Consider the following 21986-nt stretch of genomic DNA (forward strand, 5'->3'; position numbering starts at 1 on the left):
AAAAAGAGATAAAGAAGTAAAATATAGCACGATGTCATCAGTTTATAATTTAACTAAATTGTATAACAGTGCAAAATATTGCTAATTTGTAGTGGTCTTTCTTGAACTATTTGGAAAAAAAGATATAAAAATAACTAACAAACTTGTTGAAAAATAAACAAGTGATTAAATTATAAATAAAGATTTATACACATAGAAGTAATCATCAACTTAAAGTGCCCTCTTTGGGGATCGTAATAGAGAACCATCTGGATTCATGAACTTAATTCTAAACATTTATTCACAAAAAAAGAAATCTTTAACATCAATATTTATGGAACATGTCCACAAAAAAATCTAGCTGCCTACACTGAATATTGCATTGTTGCATTTCTTTTCACAGTTTATGAACTTACATTCATATTTGCGACCCCAAAGGGAATAAGCGGTAGAAAATGGATGGATGGATTTTGTTGAAGTATTATTCAACAAATATATTTATAAAAGATTTTTGAATTGTTGCTATTTTTAGAATATTTTTTAAAAATCTCACGTACCCCTTGGCAAACCTTCAAGTACACCCAGGGGTACGCATACCCCCATTTGAGAACCACTGGTCTAAGGGCCTGTATTTCAACTGTTATCCTTTTTAGCGCTTTCATTGCAATTCTACTCACAGATATAAGTTAAGACTAGGGTTGTACGGTATACCGGTATTAGTATAATACCGTGATACTAATGAATCTTATTCTGTACTATACCGACTCTGAAAAGTACTGGTCCGCCAAACCTCACACAAGAAGAGGATAAAGAAAATTAATGAAATTAAGAGACTACAACTTCGGACTACAATGGCGGACTTGCGCAAAGGTCTACGACAGGGTTTCCCACAGCATTTTGTTGTTAAGGCAGCCGCCTTAACAACAAAGAGTCACCGCCTAAATTAAAGTCTTAAAAAAAAATTTAAAAAAGTGTTAACAAGCTGCTCCGCTTAGTTCTGCTGTCAGTTGGTCTCTCCAGCACCCAGCATTGTCCCACCCACACAACCATCTGATTGGTTACACGCAGAGCGGTAACAGCCAATACGCAGTGTGTACTAAGAGCGCATGTAACAGCCAATCAGCAGTGCGTATTCAGAGCGCATGTGACGTGAAGCGAGCAGAAAGGTGTTTTTAACAGGTAAGGCAGCGGACTCTCCCCAAATGATAATAAACACCTCCCAGTCAACTACTAGTAACATCACTATGAGCCCATTGACGTTCTATAAACAAGCGGCAGCTCAGCTCGCTCGCAGTCCTTGAGGTGAAGGCTAATTAGTTGGGGTGTAACGATCCACAAAAATTTAGATTCGGTAGGTACCTCGGTTTAGAGGTCACAGTTCGGTTCATTTTCGGTACAGTAAGAAAACAACAAAATATACATTTTTTGGTTATTTATTTAGCAAATTTGTAAACAATGGCTTTATCCTTTTAACATTGGGAACACTATAATCATTCTGCCCACGTTAATCCACATTAAACGGCCTCAAGTTGTTGCTCTGATTAAATAAAATGACCAAACCTTTCTTCTACATATAAAAAGTGTAACATTAAAGAGTTTCAAGTCAACTCATCATGTTTGATTTATTACAGCATTTGGGAAGCCTGTAGTTGGCTTATATTATGTAAATGTTATATTTTTGTCAACATGTGATAGCAGGGACCCTGCCATTCAAAACTAGGCTGCTACCTTACTAATGAGTAATATAACTCTAGCTGAAAAAATAGTAAAATAGCAATAGGAGAGACTATTCATCCCTGGACACCATGGACTTCATGTTAGTTCATGTGAAATAACAGACACACAGACAGACACACACACACACACACACACACACACACACACACACACAGCAAAATGAGCTAACGTTACGCTAAAAGCTAATTAGCCTTCACCTCAAGCCAGAACTGCGAGCGAGCTGAGTTGCAGTTTAAGTTTCTAGAAGGTCAACAGGCTCATAGTGATGCTAGTAGTAGTTGTGACTGGGAAGTGTTTTTTATAATTTGGGGAGAGTACGCTGTCCGCTGCTAAACATATGTCTGCTCGACGCTGAAGCATTGACAACATGCGTTCTGAATATGCACTGCTGATTGGCTGTTACATCGCTCTGAATACGCATTGCTGATTGGCTTTGTATGTAACCAATCAGATGGTTGTGTGAGCGGGACAATGCTGGGTGCTCACTGCTCAGACAAACGCAGAAAGCAGAGCAGCTTGTTAAGGCTTTAGCTTACAAACTTGTTCGATACACCTCCGAACTGGACCGAAACCCCCGTACCGAAACGGTTCAATACAAATACACGTACCGTTACACCCTTACTAATTAGCTATTAGCATAACGCTAACTCACTGTGCGGTGTGTGTGCGTGCGTGTGTGTTTGTGTGTCTAAGAAAAAGACAAGGAATATTGACTTACAGTTAATAACTAAGTTATTTCACTTGATTTTTTTCTGTGTAGATTGAGCTGTGTTGAAGCAGCAAAAAACAACACTATGTTAAATGAAGAGTTTCTGTCTCTGATAGTTGATGATAATAAAGTTTGAGTTTATTTCGAACATGCAAGCATACAACATGATACATCACAATTTCCAGTTTCTCTTTTCAACATGTTCGAAAAGGAATAGGAAGAAGCAGAGTAACTGCATCATAAAGCCTACATGAACTCCATGGTGTTCAGGGCTGAACTATTGCTATTGTACTATTTTTTCAGCTATAGTTACATTAATCATTAGTAATGTAGCAGCCTAGTTTTGAATGGCAGGGTCCTGCTATCACATGTTGATAAAAATGTAACATTTACATAAAAAAAGTTAACTACACTCCCCAAATGCTGTAATAAATTAAGCAGAGACCCCAAAAGGGCCAAGCGGTAGCGAATGGATGGATGAATGGCTGGAGTTGAGCTTATGTCATCATGTGGCCCAACTTTTAACTCTTTTTTTTCAAACGCTTACTTACAGTAAGTCCTTAATTTGAATTTGTAAGTCATTATTTTAGCATCTCAAGTAACTAGCACTGTTTTGTTTTTACTTTACGGAAAAAATATTGAGATTATATATTGTATATTGCCATTCAGCAAATGGAGCGGAAAACGTCACCTACGTCACCACAGTCTGTAGTCTATTGCCCCCCAGGCTGCGGTGGCAGCGACGAGGTGGAGATGTGATGGCGATCCTTACACCCAACCACCCCCTTCCCTGTTCCCCTCCCCCTGGAAAGTCACCACCTTAACTAACAGATTTTCTGGGGGAAACACTGTACGGGTAAAAACTTTACCATAGATGGATATATTCGCTGACGTAACTTGCGACAAATTTGTCACTAGCAACTCAAATTCCAAATTGCTTGTTTGGAGGAAGTATGAAGGAAGGCAAGATTAATTTATAAATATCTCGACCAAGCGTCTGTGGTTTAGCTTAACATTTTCAGGACTTATGGGGATCCTGAATACACAAAAGAACAAGTACTAAAAGGTAAGAAAAGTTGGTTTTGCATAGCAGGAACATTTTAAAGGGGGCTTTGGTAGCTGTGTGAGCTGTTGACAAACAGAATTTATGACATATTATCATTCTGGCATGTGGACAAGAAACAGAAAAAATGGTAGAAGATACTGTAGCATGTGAACCAAAGGTTATTTGGAAGGTAAGATTTCTTTAGAAATGACCTATCATACAAAACCAACTTTTCTTTATCTGTTGGTGCCTGTTTATGTGGTAATTGGGGTATGCATACGTCCCAAAAATTTGAAATCAAACCCTGGAGGCATAGCATAATTATTGATTAAAAACATGTGCGTCTTAATTATGGGGAATTGGATACTTTAGTGACAAATTTTTCGTTAGTTAAGTAAGCGGATATCTGGTATTGAAGTGTGAAGTCAATTATATTTATATAGCGCTTTTCTCTAGTGACTCAAAGCGCTTTACATGGTGATACCCAATATCTAAGTTACATTCAAACCAGTGTGGGTGGCACCGGGAGCAGGTGGGTAAAGTGTCTTGCCCAAGGACACAACGGCAGTGACTAGGATGGCGGAAGCGGGAATCGAACCTGCAACGCTCAAGTTGCTGGCACGGCCACTCTACCAACAGAGCTATACCGCCCCTCTACCGGTAGAGGTTTAGCCAAAGAGGTTTTATTCGGTTGTAGTCGAGCATTGTAGTCACAGAGTTGTTGCGGGGTCGTACATGCACATGCATCTTCCGCTATTGCCATTTCTAATAAAAAAGCAGTACATAGTTCCAACGTATATCTGTCAGTAGACTCAACATGGAAGCGCTAAATACTACAAACCATATGAGTTGGGAAATTGTGTTGCATGTAAATATAAACGGACTACAATGATTTGCAAATCCTTTTCAACCCATATTCAATTGAATGCACTACAAAGACAAGATATTTGATGTTCAAACTCATAAACTTTATTTTTCTTTGCAAATAATAATTAACTTACAATTTCATGGCTGCAACACGTGCCAAAGTAGTTGGGAAAGGGCATGTTCACCACTGTGTTACATCACCTTTTCTTTCAACAACACTCAATAAATGTTTGGGAACTGAGGAAACTAATTGTTGAAGCTTTGAAAGTGGAATTCTTTCCCATTCTTGTTTTATGTAGAGCTTCAGTCGTTCAACAGTCCGGGGTCTCCGCTGTCGTATTTTACACTTCATAATGCTCCACACATTTTCGATGGGACACCGGCCTGGACTGCAGGCGGGCCAGGAAAGTACCCACACTCTTTTTTTACGAAGCCACGCTGTTGTAACACTTGTTTTGCTGAAATAAGCAGCGGCGTCCATGATAACGTTGCTTGGATGACAACATGTGTTGCTCCAAAACCTGTATGGACCTTACAGTATTAATGGTGCCTTCACAGATCTGTAAGTTACCCATGCCTTGGGCACTAATACACCCCCATACCATCACAGATGGTGGCTTTTAAACTTTGCGCCTATAACAATCCGAATGGTTATTTTCCTCTTTGTTCTGGAGGACACCACATTCTCTGTTTCCAAATATAATTTGAAATGTGGACTCCTCAGAGCACAGAACACCTTTCCACTTTGCATCAGTCCATCTTAGGTGAGCTCGGGCCCAGCCAACCCGGCGGTGTTTCAGGATATTGTTGCTAAATCGGTTTGGCTTTGCATAGTAGAGTTTTAACTTGCACTTAAAGATGTAGCGACCAACTGACAGAGGTTTTATGAAGTGTTCCTGAGCCCATGTGGTGATATCCTTTACACACTGATGTCGGTTTTTGATGCAGTACCGCCTGAGGGATCAAAAGTCCGTCATATCATCGCTTACGTGCAGTGATTTCTCCAGATTCTCTGAACTTTTTGATGATTTTGCGGACCGTAGATGGTAAAATCCCTAAATTCCTTGCAATAGCTTGTTGAATAATGTTGTTCTAAAACTGTTCGACAATTTGCTTACAAAGTGGTGACCCTCACCCCATCCTTGTTTGTGAATTACTTAGCATTTCATGGAAGTTGCTTTTATACCCAATCATGGCACCCACCTGTTCCCAATTAGCCTGCACACCTGTGGGATGTTCCATATAACTGTTTGATGAGCATTCCTCAACTTTATCAGTATTTATTGCCACCTTTCCCAACTTCTTTGTCACGTGTTGCTGGCATCAAATTCTAAAGTTAATGATTATTTGCACAAAAAAAAAAGGTTTATCAGTTTGAACATCAAATATGTTGTTTTTTTAGCATATCCAACTGAATTTGGGTTGAAAATGATTTGCAAATCATCGTATTCCGTTTATATTGACATCTAACACAATTTCCCAACTAATATGGAAATAGGGTTTGTAGAACATAGCGGATGGTGCGGTGATGCAGTCGTAGGGTGCTTGGCCAGGAGGAGGGCTTCAGCACGTAAATACCACATTTTGAAGAGACAGTCAGAGCAGCTTGAAGAGGGTTTGTAAAACTAAATCTATGCAAAACGTGGACCACAGCACAAGCTTAACACTTAACATCACACTATGTACCAAATAAAAATTGCTCTGAGGTCGGACTTAATACGTACCACAGGTGGACTGGTTTATAAAGCGTACTGTGATTTTTGAGAAAATGAAAGGATTTTAAGTGCACTTAACAGTTTGAAAAACAGTAATAAAAGAAAAAGAGGAATTAGTTGAAATAGTGCGCTGATATTGTTAAACTTTCCATAGCATTCACTCTAAATCAGTGGTTCTTAACCTGGGTTCGATCGAACCCTAAGGGTTTGGTGAGTCGGCCTCAAGGGTTCGGCGGAGCCAGTCAAGACACACCAGACTCATCCATAATTGCCAACCTTGAGACCTCCGAATTCAGGAGATGGGGGCGGGGGGGTTGAGGTGGGGAGGGTTTGGTGGTAGCGGGGGTGTATATTGTAGATCCCGAAAGAGTTAGTGCTGCAATGGATTCTGGGTATTTGTTCTGTTGTGTTACGGAGAGGATGTTCTCCCGAAATGTGTTTGGCATTCTTGTTTGGTGTGGGTTCACAATGTGGTGCATATTTGTAACACTGTGTACGGCCACCCTCAGTGTGACCTGTATAGCTGTTGATCAAGCATGCTTGCATTCACTTGTGTGTGTGTAAAAGCCACATAAATGATGTGAATGCGCCAACACGCCGTTTGTATGGAGGAAAAGCAGACGTGACGACAGGTTGTAGAAGACGCTAAATGCAGTGCCTTTAAGGCACGCCCACAATATCGTTGTCCGGGTGGAAATCGTGAGAAATTCGGGGGAATGGTTGTCCCGGTAGATTTTCAGGAGGGGCACTGAAATTCGGGATTCTCCCGGAAAAATCGTGAGGGTTGGCAAGTATGGACTCATTGTGTAAATAAAAACTTCTCCATATCGGCGTATCGTGGATATGGCAACAGCAGAAGTCACACTGATTTGCAGGTGTGTAATTTGTTGTGAGTTCATGCACTGTTGGTTTTGTTCTTTGAACGAGGTGATGTTCATGCACGGTTCATTTTGTACACCATGAAAAAAAACAACATATAACTTTGTCTTGAATTTGAAAAAAAACATTTTATTTTTCACAAGAGAGGGGTTTGGTGAATGCACGTATGAAACTGGTGGGGTTCGGAACCTGCAACAAGGTTAAGAACCACTGCTCTAAATAGAGTGTAAATTAAAATAGAATGTAAAGTAAATACATGTGATCAGTACTGGTATATGTATCAGTCAATCTCACACACAGATGATTGGTACCAAAATTGGCAGCAATTATACCTAATTGGTGCCGTATCAATTCAAATATAAGGGGTACCCCATCGCTAGCCGCAAAGTAATGCACTGAAAAAAAAACGTTTTAAATATCGCAACTTTGTGAAAACGCTGCTACAAAATCAGACATTTTAAGCTGCAAAAAATCAGCAAAAAATCTTGTATTGCTGGGAATGCTTTTTGTGCTTGTGTAGCGAAATTATGTAAATGCAATATAATGACATCAGTGTGAAGTAATTCAAACATATTACACAATACCTTCATTGTTCTTAGTAATTGCTACACACGTCTCATTATTTATTCTTCAGTCTGTGGCTTTGGTTCTTATTTAGAATATTTTTTTTACCACAAGAAAGGATAAAATCAACTTACCTGGCCTGGTTTAATGTCCAAGTAATGAAGCACCTCTTTCAGCATGACAGGCACATGAGGAGGTTTTTCAATGGAATCAGATACCCGTTCATGTGATTTGCACGAAGCACCAGGGCCAGAGAAGACACACAGGGCGGTCTGAGAGTGGAAATTTGAATTCCATAATTTCCACAATTTCCGCACAGCCAAAGTTTGTTTCTGGAACAGTCGGCTGGAGCGAGCAGTAATATGGGAAATCATCAGGCTTAATTTCACCTGTGGAGGAGAAAAGAGTACTGATTGGTCGCTGTTCATGCAATAGTTTATTGATGGCAAGTTTGAGGTTTCCACTGGACTAGATAACCATATGGAGATAGCCATATCCCTGATGCTGGATTCTCTTGGCTCTACTATAAAAGAATCTTGAGGGGACCTATTGGCCTCCTCAGCCATATCTGTATCCATCCTACCCCACAATTTAATGACGAATGAAGATGGTCACCTTCCCACAGCACATCATGAACGCTACATTTATTTATAACATCATTATAATTACTTCTAATCTATCAATTACAACTTGCAAATACAAATCCCGTTTCCATACGAGTTGGGAAATTGTGTTAGATGTAAATATAAACGGAATACAATGATTTGCTAATCATTTTCAACCCATATTCAGTTGAATATGCTACAAAGACAACATATTTGATGTTCAAACTGATAAACTTTTTTTTCTGCAAATATTTATTAACTCAGGTACACTCCAGAAAACCACTGTCACTAAATACAATTCATCGCTACATCTGTAAGTGCAAGTTAAAGGCCTACTGAAACCCACTACTACCGACCACACAGTCTGATAGTTTGTATATCAAAAATAACAAAAAGATGTCCTTTAAACCAGTGGTCCCCAACCACCGGGCCGCAGAATAATTTTTTATTCATTTTTTTAATTTTTATTAAATCAACATAAAAAACACAATATAAACTTACAATTAGTGCGCCAACCACAAAAACCTCCCTTTTTCATGACAAAAACGTCCCTTTTTCATTACAAAGAAAAATAAATAAATAAAAAGCCCCCCCACCCGGGCCGCGGGACAAATTATTAAGCGTCCGCGGATACAAAAAGGTTGGGGACCACTGCTTTAAACTATAACATTTATATGGCCTACTTAAACCATTTCAAACTGAAAAATATAATAAATAAATTCAATAAATAATAAATACAAACCGATCAGCAACATTAACTCAATAGGAGCACTATACACAAAACAAAACTTAATTGAACTATTTGTTTGGATTTTCTTTTTTTTTTATCAAAATGAGGAATCAGAATCGGAAGTCAGGTTTAATGACTACAATGTGCACGTTTCTTAACCCGCTATCTTTTGAAACAGGGTTTGAAGCATGATACTGATAAAGCATATTCCCCAGGGTCACATGCAAAATCAAGCTACCAGTGTACACGGAACCTGAGTAGTTTGGTATTTTGTACCGAATTGTAATGAAAAAACTGTAAATTATGGCTAACAGCTCCACCCTGAACCAATACAAAGACAATAACGACTGATTACAATCGCAGTGCTAACTGATCTTTACATGACAGGCTGACATTTCCTTGCTTTGATACTTCTGGTTAGGGTAAAATTTCTAACTCGTGAGACCGCCACAGTAATAACAGTCCCCGATAATTCATACCGTTATTTGTTTTTTTTATTGTTTAATTTGCATTGCCTCACACGATGAACACTACATATATTTCTATATGACGCTGTCACTCTTTTTCACTTATTATCCGCCAACCGCCGTGTTGCTGTAGGGAGGAAAAGCGGAACAACACACATTGCGGGAATAACATTATTCCCCGTGCGTCGGCTAAATACAAATATATTCCACAACCCCAAACATGTCTTTTTCCAAAGCCTGCAGTGAAGAGAAAGGTTAGTGATGAGCAAAGACAATTCCAGGAAAAGTGGGAGATGTAATATTTCTATTGCAATATTCACAGGAGGTCCTTCATACCGACAGCCACCAGACTGTATAATGTATATGTCCTTCTTGACTGCACTTAAATGTAGAATATATTTATATTATTCATCCATCCATCCATTTTCTACCGCTTATTCCCTTAGGGGTCGCGGGGAGCGCTGGTGCCTATCTCGGCTACAATCGGGCGGAAGGCGGGGTACACCCCGGACAAGTCACACATATTATATATAATATATGTTGTATATTATTTATTATTATTATTGTCTATTGTGAGAGAACTGTTGTGCTGGATTTCCCCCCAGGGATCAATAAAGTATTTTCTATTCTATTCTATTCTATTGTTGAGCACAGGGGCACCTCGACGTGTCTTATTTGCACAGAGAAAGTCGCGCTGCACAAGGGATACAATTTGAAACGTCATTATACAACTAGACATCCATTCATCCATCCATTTCCTACCGCTTGTCCCTTCTGAGGTGGCGGGGGGGTCGCTGGAGCCTATCTCAGCTGCATACGGGCGGAAGGCAGGGACAACTAGACATGCTGAGGAGTGAGCAACATTTTTTTTTAAGAAATCTTTTTCTAGCGGCCCAGCCTCGCCCAGACTCCGCGTCCAGTGGCCCCCAGGTAAATTGAGTTTGAGACCCCTCCTTTAAATGAATGCACTGACTTTCAAACGGCATGCATCTTGTCAGACTGCAGGTATGTTAACATTACAAGGGCCATGATATTAGCAGGTATGTTCTGCAATCCGTATTAGAATGAGTGTGATTTGCAGAAGTAGTGAAGTGAATTATATTTATATAGTGCTTTTTTTCTAGTGACTCAAAGAGCTTTACATAGTGAAACCCAATATCTAAGTTACATTTTAAACCAGTGTGGGTGGCACTGGGAGCAGGTGGTGAAGTGTCTTGCCCAACGACCAGTGACATGCAGTCAGGCCTCACCTGCCATCATGAAAAAAAAAAGGTAAAAAGAAAAAATAATAATTATACTGTTATATGTATCCAGTGATTACACTATAAAAGTTATTTTCCATTTAACTTCACCAGTTTTAAATTATTTTTTATTCAAAAACGCTTAATTTTCACATTTGCCGTTCAAATAGTGAGAATTACTTGCAGTGAGTCACAGCCAGCTGAGCCTCCCCATCACCGCAATGACTCGGCTAACTGCTGTCTGCTGTGCAGTGAGACCGTATTGCTATATGAATTATATTATACATTTCCATAGTTTAGTTATCTGAGGTATATAATGCACAGTGTATTTTGTCAACAACTGTATGTGTGTAACGTATTTCTTGTGCTGGGCAATCATGAAACTGCTGCGAAGACGTACAATGTGAGGCACCTGTTCTCCGGCCTCCTAATGGTAGAGGGCGCTAGTGATCCCAGAGATCATTCTTGCACTGCTCAGCTAGGCCGAAGCCGGTATGTTTTAAAGTTGTTGTTTGCCTGCATATCGTAAGAACAACCGTCCAACATTTTACAATTAATTGTAAACTTATGGGTGTCGACCATCAGAGCCGAGTTGCGATGAAAGAGTGTGTTGATGTTGAGATATTAAGCCGAGTTGGTAAGTGAATCTGTTTGCTAATAATAGCTACTAGCCGTACCCATGTATTTTCTATGGGCGGTTAGCATCGGGTTTTAATCCCGTTTGCTCCAATGTTTCTGATCCGATTGAATTTATATTTATGTCGAGTCTTTATTTTGGGTACTTAAATATGGGGACTGAGTATTGCGGCGTATTAAGGCCATGTGCATTTTTTATGCTACAGGAAAGACAATGAACGAACACGGCCGCTGGAGCGCGGTTACACCTGTCATAGTGAAAACACTGTGTACTGTCGTGTTTGTTATTTTCTACATACATGTGATTATTTAATATTGTTAATGTTAGCGGTATTATCGTTAATAATGATAATAATAAGTGTAATTTATTTATACTATACTCGCTAAAGTACCTGCTACATTAAGTTAAACTACCAATGATTGTCACACACACACTAGGTGTGGTGAAATTTGTCCTCTGCATTTGACCCATCCCCTTATTCACCCCCTGGGAGGTGAGGGAAGCAGTGAGCAGCAGCGGCCGGTAATCATTTCTGGTGATTCAACCCCCAATTCCAACCCTTGATGCTGAGTGCCAAACAGGGAAGAATGCTGGTATGAGCTTTTAAACATTACCTGTTAACTGCTGCCAATCAAATGGTGAATAAGATACTCTATAGCAGGAGTCACCAACCTTTTTGAAACCAAGAGCTACTTCTTGGGTACTGATTAATGCGAAGGGCTACCAGTTTGATACACACATAAAAAATTGCCAAAAATAGCCAATTTGCTCAATTTACCTTTAATAAATAAATCTATATATACAAAAAAATGGGTATTTCTGTCTGTCATTCCATCGTACATTTTTTTTTCCTTTTACGGAAGGTTTTTTGTAGAGAATAAATGATGAAAAAAACACTTCATTGAACGGTTTAGAAGAGGACAAAACACGAAAAAAAATAAAATTTAATTTTGAAACATAGTTTATCTTCAATTTCGACTCTTTAAAATTCAAAATTCAACCGAAAAAAATCAAGAGAAAAAAAAGCTAATTCGAATCTTTTAGAAAACATTTAAAAAATAATTTATGGAACATCTTTAGTAATTTTTCCTGATTAAGATTAAATTTTGAATTTTGATGACATATTTTAAATAGGTTAAAATCCAATCTGCACTTTGTTAGAATATATTACAAATTGGGCCAAGCTATATTTCTAACAAAGACGAATCATTATTTCTTCTAGATTTTCCAGAACAAAAATGTTTTAAAAGAAATTCAAAAGACTTTGACATAAGACTTACATTTGATTCTACAGATTTTCTAGATTTGCCAGAATATTTTTTTTGAATTTCAATCATAATAAGTTTGAAGAAATATTTCACAAATATTCTTCGTCGAAAAAACAGAAGCTAAAATGAAGAATTAAATTAAAATGTATTCATTATTCTTTACCATAAAAAAATTACTTGAACATTGATTTAAAATGTCGGGAAAGAAGAGGAAGGAATTTAAAAGGTAAAAAGGTATTTGTGTTTAAAAATCCTAAAATCATTTTTAAGGTTGTATTTTTTCTCTAAAATTGTCTTTCTGAAAGTTATAAGAAGCAAAGTAAAACAAATAAATGAATTTATTTAAACAGGTGAAGACCAAGTCTTTAAAATATTTTCTTGGATTTTCAAAATCTATTCAAGTTTTGTCTGTTTCAGAATTAAAAATGTCAAGCAAAGCGAGACCAGCTTGCTAGTAAGTAAATACAATTTCAAAAATAGAGGCAGCTCACTGGTAAGTGCTGCTATTTGAGCTATTTTTAGAACAGGCCAGCGGGCTACTCATCTGGTCCTTACGGGCTACCTGGTGCCCACGGGCACGGCGTTGGTGACCCCTGGTGTACATCCACGACTAAACTACTGACTAAACTACTACCACAACTTGGTTTACTATTTATAAAATATAATAATGTAGGGTTACCGACTAAACCATCCACAAAATCTCGTCTTAAATCTTGTCTTGCGATATGCAAATTGCTCGCACATAATGGAAATGACGTATAATTTGCAAAGTGCGCGAGATTGGTGAAATGCTTACAACACACACGGCCCAGCCTCACCCAGACTCCGCGTCCAGTGGCCCCCAGGTAAATTGATTTTGAGACCCATGCTTTAAATGAATGCACTGACTTTCAAACGGCATGCATCTTGTCAGACTGCAGGTATGTTAACATTACAAGGGCCATGAAATTAACAGGTATGTTCTGCAATTCTGGCTTCACGGTGGAAGAGGGGTTAGTGCGTCTGCCTCACAATACGAAGGTCCTGAGTTGTCAGGGTTCAATACCGGGCTCGGGATATTTCTGTGTGGAGTTTGCATGTCCTCCCGGTGAATGCGTGGGTTCCCTCCGGGTACTCCGGCTTCCTCCCACTTCCAAAGACATGCACCTGGGGATAGGTTGATTGGCAACACTAAATTGGCCCTAGTGTGTGAATGTGAGTGTGAATGTTGTCTGTCTATCTGTGTTGGCCCTGCGATGAGGTGGCGACTTGTGTACCCGTCTTCCGCCCGATTGAAGCTGAAATAGGCACCAGCGCCCCCCGCGACCTTAAAGGGAATAAGTGGTAGAAAATGGATGGATGGATGTTCTGTAATCTGTATTAGAATTAAGTGTGATTTGCAGGAGTAGTGAAGTGCATTATATTTATATAGCGCTTTTTCTCTAGTGACTCAAAGCGCTTTACATAGTGAAACCCAATATCTAAGTTACATTTTAAACCAGGGGGGGTGGCACCGGTAGCAGGTGGGTAAAGTGTCTTGCCCAAGGACACGACAGCAGTGACTAGGATGGCGGAGGCAGGGATCGAACCTGCAACCCTCAAGTTGCTGGCATGGTCGCTATACCACCCCCACTACAACTTAGTAGCCCGACGTGCACCACAGTGGAATTTAGCTCCAACCTAGCATGCTAACGTTTGATGTTTGCTGTGCCTCCGTGATATAGCACATTGGACAGTACAACAACCAACAATAGAGTAATATATGAGACTTACTACCTAACCGGAACGCAGTGTCAATGCGGCGTGGAAACACGCTCAGGAGGTCACGCTATGTACCGTGAAAGTCTAACTCGTGACTCCGCCCACCCGGAAGCGTGTGTGATGACGTCACGTAGCCCCGCCCAATGAGCAGGGACTCCCACCCAATCTGCAGCGGGGAGAGGAAGAAGGCTTGTTTTTGAAAATATTGGCGGCGGTGCCTTTTCCACGTTAGCTTCCCGTAAGACTTTGATTACTTGTTCTTTTTTTTGTTTTGTTTTCCTGGTTTTTCGTGTCGTCTTGTCGCCGTCTCTCGTGAGGAAACGAAAATGTGCCCGTGTTGATAAAAGGTAAGTCTTTGTCTTTCACGGCGAAAAGTGACGCGCATTGTCGGTAGCGTTGCCAGCTAGTGTTAGCTTAGCGTCCAAGTTCGAAACGATCATGTTTAGTTTGTAAACGGACGATGGGCTTTAGGAAGCATCGGTGAACATATTGTTGTTTTTCCTGCTGTATTCAGTACTTCATTTTAAAGCCTTTAGTTTGACCAGTGTGATAGTTTGTATGGTGGGTGACGGGGGCTAATACACATCTAATGCTCAAACACGGACGCCTTCAAGCGGATACATCCATCCATTTCCTACCGCTTATTCCCTTTGGGGTCGCGTGGGGCGCTGGTGCCTATATCAGCTACAATTGGGCGGAAGGCGGGGTACACCCTGGACAAGTCGCCACCTCATCACAGGGCCAACACAGATAGACAGACAACATTCACACACTAGGGCCAATATAGTGTTGCCAATCAACGTATCCCCAGGTGCATGTCTTTGAAGTGAGAGGAAGCCGGAGTACCCGGAGGGAACCCACGCATTCACGGGGAGAACATGCAAACTCCACACAGAAAGATCCCGAGCCTGGGATTGAACCCAGGACTACTCAGGACCTTCGTAGACTTGTGAGGCAGACGCACTAACCCCTCTCCCACCGTGAAGCCCCAAGCGGATACAATGCTGCAAATTTGAAATGTTTACTGTTTAGTTTATTCTTTATTTGAAGGGACAATGCACAGAAACATTAAGCTCAAAGACAGATATGTTCTGTACCAGATTATATCCATCTTCTTCCGTTTATCATCCGTTGACTTCACTATAAAAGTGGGTGACATTGTTATCACCAGGAAAGATGAGATCACCTACTTAGGTTCCATTCTAGAGCAGTGGTTTTTAACCAGGGTTCGATCGAACCCTAGGGGTTTGGTGAGTCGACCTCAGGGGTTATGCGGAGATCAAAACACACCCGACTCTTCGTGTAAATACAAACTTGTCCCTGTTGGCATATAACGGATACGGCAACAGCTGACTGATTTGCAGGTGTGTAATTTGCTGTGAGTTAATGCACTGTCTTAGTTTTGGTGTTTGAACAAGGTGATGTTCATGCACGGTTGATTTTGTGCACCAGTAAAAAAAATATGGGAACACTTTAGTATGGGGAACATATTCACCATTAATTAGTTGCTTATTAACATGCAAATTAGTAACATATTGGTTCTTAACTAGTCATTAAGTACTAATTAATGCCTTATTCGGCATGGCCTTATTATAAACCTAACCCTATCCAAATAACTAACATATTCTATTACTTAGAACATGTTCCCCTAGTGTCCAAATAACTCTAAATTAAGTCTTTGTTACTTAGAATATGTTCCCCTATACTAAAGTGTTACAAAAAACATACAACTTTGTCTTGAATTTGAAAAAAAAAACATTTTGTTTTTCACTAAAGAAGGGTTAGGTGAATGCGCATATGAAACTGGTGGGGTTCGGTGCCTCCAACAAGGTTAAGAACCACTGTTCTAGAGGCTAATCTTACCTGTGATAAAATGGCAACCAAGGTAATCAAAAGGTTAACCAAAGAACGAGATTCCTCTACAGAATCTCCTCTCTGGTCAACAAAAGCACCTTGAAGATTCTAGCGGGAACTCTCATTCAACCCTTTTTCGATTACGCTTGCACCTCCTGGTACCCCAGCACCTCCAAAACCCTCAAATCTAGACTCCAAAAATCCCAGAATAACCTAGTCTAGTTACTTTTAGACCTCCACCCCAGATCACACCTCACTCCAACCCACTTCTCCAAAGTGGGCTGGCTCAGGGTGGAGGACAGAGTAAAACAACTTACACTGAGCCTAGTCTATAAAATCCGCTACACCTCCCTGATACCGGAGTACATGTTAAACTACTTCCTTAACGTAAATGACCGCCATAACCACAACAACAAGGGGAGCTCCACAAACCACGTTAAACCCAGATTCCGAACTAACAAAGGTCTTAACTCATTCTCTTTCTATGCCACATCAATGTGGAATGCACTCCCAACAGGTGTAAAAGTAAGTGCATCCCTATATTCTTTCAAAACCGCTCTAAAACAGCACCTCTAGGCAACTTCAACCCTTTACTAATACCCTCCTCCATTCACATCCCATCTCCCCGGATTATAAACAACCTAATGTAAATAATCAAATGTACTTCTAATGTATTTACCTACTCTTATGCTATCTGAACTGAACTCACTATGTTCTCTGCTGGCTGTACATATCCCACTGTAAGACCTACACTGTTTCAATGTCCATTTCTCTGTTGATGCAATTGTTTATGACTGAAGTACTGATATCAACCAAAGCTCCTCATCCCACCCTCCGGATTGTAAATATTGTAAATAATTCAATGTATATACTATGATGATTAACCTGTGTGATGACTGTATTGTGCTGATAGTATATATTTGTACCATGAATTGATTAACGTGGACCCCGACTTAAACAAGTTGAAAAACTTATTCGGGTGTTACCATTTAGTGATTAATTGTACGGAATATGTACTGAACTGTGCAATATACTAATAAAAGTATCAATCAATCAATCCAAGGTGGGGTCGCGGGGGCAACAGCCTAAGCAGGGAAGCCCAGACTTCGCTCTGCCCAGCCACTTCGTCTATCTCAGGGGTGCCCATTACGTCGATCGCGAGCTACCGGTCGACCGCGGAGGGTGTGTCAATCGGTCGCCAGCCAGGCTTTTAAAAAAATAGACCTAAAAATTAGCGATCTTCACCAAGACGTCACTTGATTGACATTCACGGCACCTGAAGGTCTTGTGAGATGACGCCGGCTGCTGCGACATCATTATTAAGACAAAATGACCGAGAGGAAGCCGAGAAACACTTTTTATTTCAACAGTACCTTCCGTCAAAACTCTAAAGGCCGACTGCACATTTCCCATCTTCACAATAAAAGCCCTGCTTCATTCTGCCTGCGCTACGATGCTGCGATCGCTTGTGCACGCCAGCTTTCCGAGACTCTTATTTTGTTAGCGCAGTCAGCATGAAGCAGGGCTTTTATTGTGAAGATAAGGAAATGTGCAGTCGGTCTTTAAAGGGGAACATTATCACCAGACCTATGTAAGCTTCAATATATACCTTGATGTTGCAGAAAAAAGACCATATATTTTTTTAACCGATTTCCGAACTCTAAATGGGTGAATTTTGGCGGATTAAACGCCTTTCTATTATTCGCTATTGGAACGATGACGTCACAGCGTGACGTCACATAGGTAGTCAATCTGCCATTTTCTCAAACACATTACAAACAACGAGTCGAATCAGCTCTGTTATTTTCCGTTTTTTTCGACTGTTTTCCGTACCTTGGAGACATCATGCCTCGTCGGTGTGTTGTCGGAGGGTGTAACAACACGATCAGGGACAGATTCAAGTTGATTTACGTGGAGTGTGCATCGTTTAGCACGGCATGCTAATTGATGCTAACATGCTATTTAGGCTAGCTGTATGTACACTTGTAGCTATATTTGCATCCAGCCTTTCCCTCCACCCACATTTAATGCAAAACTAACTCTTACCAATCGACGGATTAAAGTTGCTCCAGTGTCAAAAGATGCGAACGTCTCTCGTTTGGTCTGCACATTTTACCGGCGATGCTAAGACAGACAGTCATTCGTTGGTTTGAAGGCGATCGCCGAAGAGCTTCAATAGTTATTCGCTCAATAGCTTCAGTTTTTTCTTCAATTTCGTTTTCGCTATCTGCCTCCACACTCCAACCATCCGTTTCAATACACGCGTAATCTGTTTAATCGCTTAAGCCGCTGAAATCCAAGCTAATGTTGGTATATCTTGCTGTGCTGTCCGCCATGTTGGCATCACTAGATGACGTCACAGGAAAATGAACGGTGGATTTACAGATAGCAAAAATCAGGCACTTTAAAGCCTTTTTTCGGGATATTCCATGATGGGTGAAATTTAGAAAAAAACTTGGAAAAAATAAATAAGCCACTGGGATCTGATTTTTATTGGTTTTAACCCTTATGAAATTGTGTTAATGTTCCCCTTTAAAGTTTTGACGGAAGGTACGGGCAAGAGTCTGTTGAAATAAAAAGTGTTTCTTGTCTTCCTCTCGGTCTTTTTTTCTTAATAATGATCTCGCAGCAGCCAGCGCCATCTCAAAAGACCTTCGGGTACCGTGAATGTCAATCAAGCAAGATACGGAATTTGCCGCTAATGTTTTTCTTGTAAAGTGTATGGAAGCTGAATAAATAAGATGCCAAAAAACAACCACTTTCATGTGGTATTGTACAGAAAGGAGGACTTTTTTTCTCCTCCATCCAAAAATGTGAAATCACAACTAAGTCCATTTACAAAAACTTTATCTATTAAACAGTTATTAAGCAGTGGCACAAACGTTCATGTAATTTCAAAACATAAAGAGCAAACTTGTCAGACATTTTAAAACAAGCTATTAGTGCACTTTTGTGTATGATGTCACTAAGATGACACATCAATTCAACACTAAATTATAGTGCACTTTTTGTACAGAACGCACTACAATATTTTAAAAATAAATAAAGTGTACTTTTGTGCATGGTGTCACACAAGATATTTCAAAAAGTGTAAAATAACAATGAGCTGCATAATAGGAAATCAAATTTTGTATGGACGGCGTGGCGCAGTGGGAGAGTGGCCGTGCGGCCGTGCGCTACCCGAGGGTCCCTGGTTCAAATCCCACCTAGTACCAACCTCGTCACGTCCGTTGTGTCCTGAGCAAGACACTTCACCCTTGCTCCTGATGGGTGCTGGTTGGCGCCTTGCATGGCAGCTCCCTCCATCAGTGTGTGAATGTGTGTGTGAATGGGTAAATGTGGAAGTAGTGTCAAAGCGCTTTGAGTACCTTGAAGGTAGAAAAGCGCTATACAAGTACAACCCATTTATGTCCTTCGCTATGTTGTAGGTTCCTGCGGACGTTATCTCCTTCTGTTGTTGACTTTTTTGTTGATGTGGAAATGGAAGACGCCAGGCTCAGTTGGGTCAGTGTTGGTTGCTCCGGCATTTTGGTGGTGTGGCACCGGACGGAAATGTTGACATGCAGAGTTTCAAGCACTCCTTATTCTCCAGCGCAGTGGTTCTCAAATGGTGTACACGTACCCCTGGGGGTACTTGAAGGTTTGCCCAGGGGTACGTGAGATTTTTTAAAAACATTCTAGAAATAGCAAGAATTCAAAAATCCTTTATAAATATATTTATTGAATAATACCTCAACAAAATATGAATGTAAGTTCATGAACTGTGAAAAGAAATGCAACAATGCAATATTCAGTGTTGACAGCTAGATTTTTTGTGGCCATGTTCCATAAATATTGATGTTAAAGATTTCTTTTTTTGTGAAGAAATGTTTAGAATTAAGTTCATGAAGCCAGATGGATCTCTATTACAATCCCCGAAGAGGGCTCTTTAAGTTGATGATTACTTCTATGTGTAGAAATCTTTATTTATAATTTAATCACTTGTTTATTTTTCAACAAGTTTTTAGTTATTTTTATCCTTTTCTCCAAATAGCTCAAGAAAGATCACTACAAATGAGCAATATTTTGCACTGAAACTGATGACATAGTGCTGTATTTTACTTCTTTATCTCTGTTTTTCAACCAAAAATGCTTTGCTCTGATTAGGGGGTACTTGAATTAAAGAAATGTTCACAGGGGGGTACATCACTGAAAAAACGTTGAGAACCACTACCCTAGCGGGTGACTTTTCAAATGTTGTTGCAAATTAGTAGTGCTGATACTTTTTGTAGTAACGCTTTTGCCGCATACTTGACATATAACTATTGTCTGTTCAACATCTTCTCGCTTAAATCCAAACCACCGCCAGACGATGGACTCCATGCTGTTTTTCTTGGGAATTAATTCTTCTTCCTCCCATTTGTTACCGCTACCTCTCTGCTCGGCGAGGGCATATGGCGTTGCACGCGCGACAGTATGTGACGTATCGAACAATGTGTGCTTGTTTTATCTCTCTGTGAGAAGGGAAGACAAGAAAAAGAGGGGAGAGCCTGTAGTGTAATGCCCGCTGGTAAAAGCAACTGCGTGAGAACGTTTACTCGAATACTCAGTCACGATTTAGTAATTTTCTACATCGCACAGAGACAAACTCGTGATGTATCGAGTATATTCGATAGATCGCCCAGCCCTAATTGGTACATCCCTCATCCATTAACAAGTAAAAAGTCCAAAGGCGGTCACGGTATGTTCGTGCTGCCGATGTTGGTGAATTTTTTTGCATGACGGCAAATAACGAGGGCAGTCGCGGCATTTGCTCTGGTTAAATTCGAGCCCTGCATTTACAGTGACAGATAAGTTCCACAGTTATTTTACAGTTTTTGTCAGAGTGATAGCCTGTGGAAAGAAACTCTTCTTATGATAGGTTGTTTTGGCGTACAGTATATTGAGATACCACTGTATCGCAATTTTGTGTTTTAAACAAGTTAGTGCTGATAAAACTTTTGCTTCATTTGGACGGTGTATAATTTGGATGTAAAAATCTTAGTTTTTTTTTTGTTTGTGCTAATTCAAGGGTCAAAGCATGAATAGCTTTTGTAAAGTTTTATTTTATAAGATATTTTTGTAAGAGCCACAACTGATAAATGGTAATGGTGAATTATCGGCATGTTTTTTTTGATTGATTGAAACTTTTATCAGTAGATTGCACAGTACAGTACATATTCCGTACAATTGACCACTAAATGGTAACACCCGAATAAGTTTTTCAACTTGTTTAAGTCGGTCGGGGTCCACGTTAATCAATCCATTCTGAGGTGTTTACAAAGAACAACCGAAACTGTAACCAAAAAAACAATGTATAATGACTTCATGTTGACCACGCCCCCAAAACTCGAACTCTGAAGCTCATATTTAATGAAACGTTTGAGGTTGAGGCATGTTTATTATTTCATTTTATTCCTCTTTTCAAGACCAATAGACATCCTGTGCCTGCCCGTGAGACCGCGGGCAGGCACAGGATGAGCTCAAGCAGTCAGTGAGACTAAAATCTGTCACTTAAGTTGCTGCTCCTTTTAACTGTTGTGTTTCAACTTCCATGCTAATGTTAGTCATATTTCTTTTTGTGGGCTGCACTTAGGTCTAGGCCAATAAAACGATATCAATGTATATCCAAATGGACACATAATATCAATATAAAGTGCGTTCGATAAAACATTCGATAAATATGTACATGTTTTGTTTGGAAGAAAACTGCAATTATGAAGCAAGATTTGTTGCAAGAAGTCACTCGAGCTCTGGGAACCCAGGAAAAAGGAAGTGTCACTAAACAACGGGAGGGACATGCCAACAGCCAATCACGTAACAGTATCAACTAAAATGATTGGTTCGTGAAGTTTGATTCTTTTATGAAATTGTTATGGGTCTACTGAAAATTTGACAGAATCTGCTGGGTCAAAAGTATACATACAGCTA

General features: G+C 40.0%; 2 protein-coding genes across 3 annotated transcripts in view; one reads left to right on the forward strand and one right to left on the reverse strand.

Moving 5' to 3' along the window:
* The window catches only part of mettl15 (methyltransferase 15, mitochondrial 12S rRNA N4-cytidine), a 157039-nt gene extending 142698 nt beyond the window's left edge, over positions 1-14341 (reverse strand). Inside the window, exons 1-2 of one of the 2 annotated variants that reach the window (XM_061886996.1) lie at positions 14196-14341; positions 7630-7884 (exon numbers count right to left, since the gene is read on the reverse strand). In XM_061886996.1, coding sequence (XP_061742980.1) covers positions 7630-7869 — 240 coding nt within the window. In that variant the 5' untranslated portion in view covers positions 7870-7884; positions 14196-14341. The remainder of the gene's footprint in view (positions 1-7629; positions 7885-14195) is intronic. The other variant, XM_061886997.1, reaches the window with a different exon arrangement.
* kif18a (kinesin family member 18A) overlaps positions 14336-21986 on the forward strand; it is a 55849-nt gene continuing 48198 nt past the window's right edge. The window contains exon 1 of the mRNA XM_061886995.1: positions 14336-14530. The gene's annotated coding sequence lies outside the window, so the exon portion shown is untranslated. The remainder of the gene's footprint in view (positions 14531-21986) is intronic.

Source organism: Nerophis ophidion, linkage group LG25, assembly GCF_033978795.1.
Source record: "Nerophis ophidion isolate RoL-2023_Sa linkage group LG25, RoL_Noph_v1.0, whole genome shotgun sequence".
In the NCBI taxonomy this organism is placed as follows: Eukaryota; Metazoa; Chordata; class Actinopteri; order Syngnathiformes; family Syngnathidae; genus Nerophis; species Nerophis ophidion.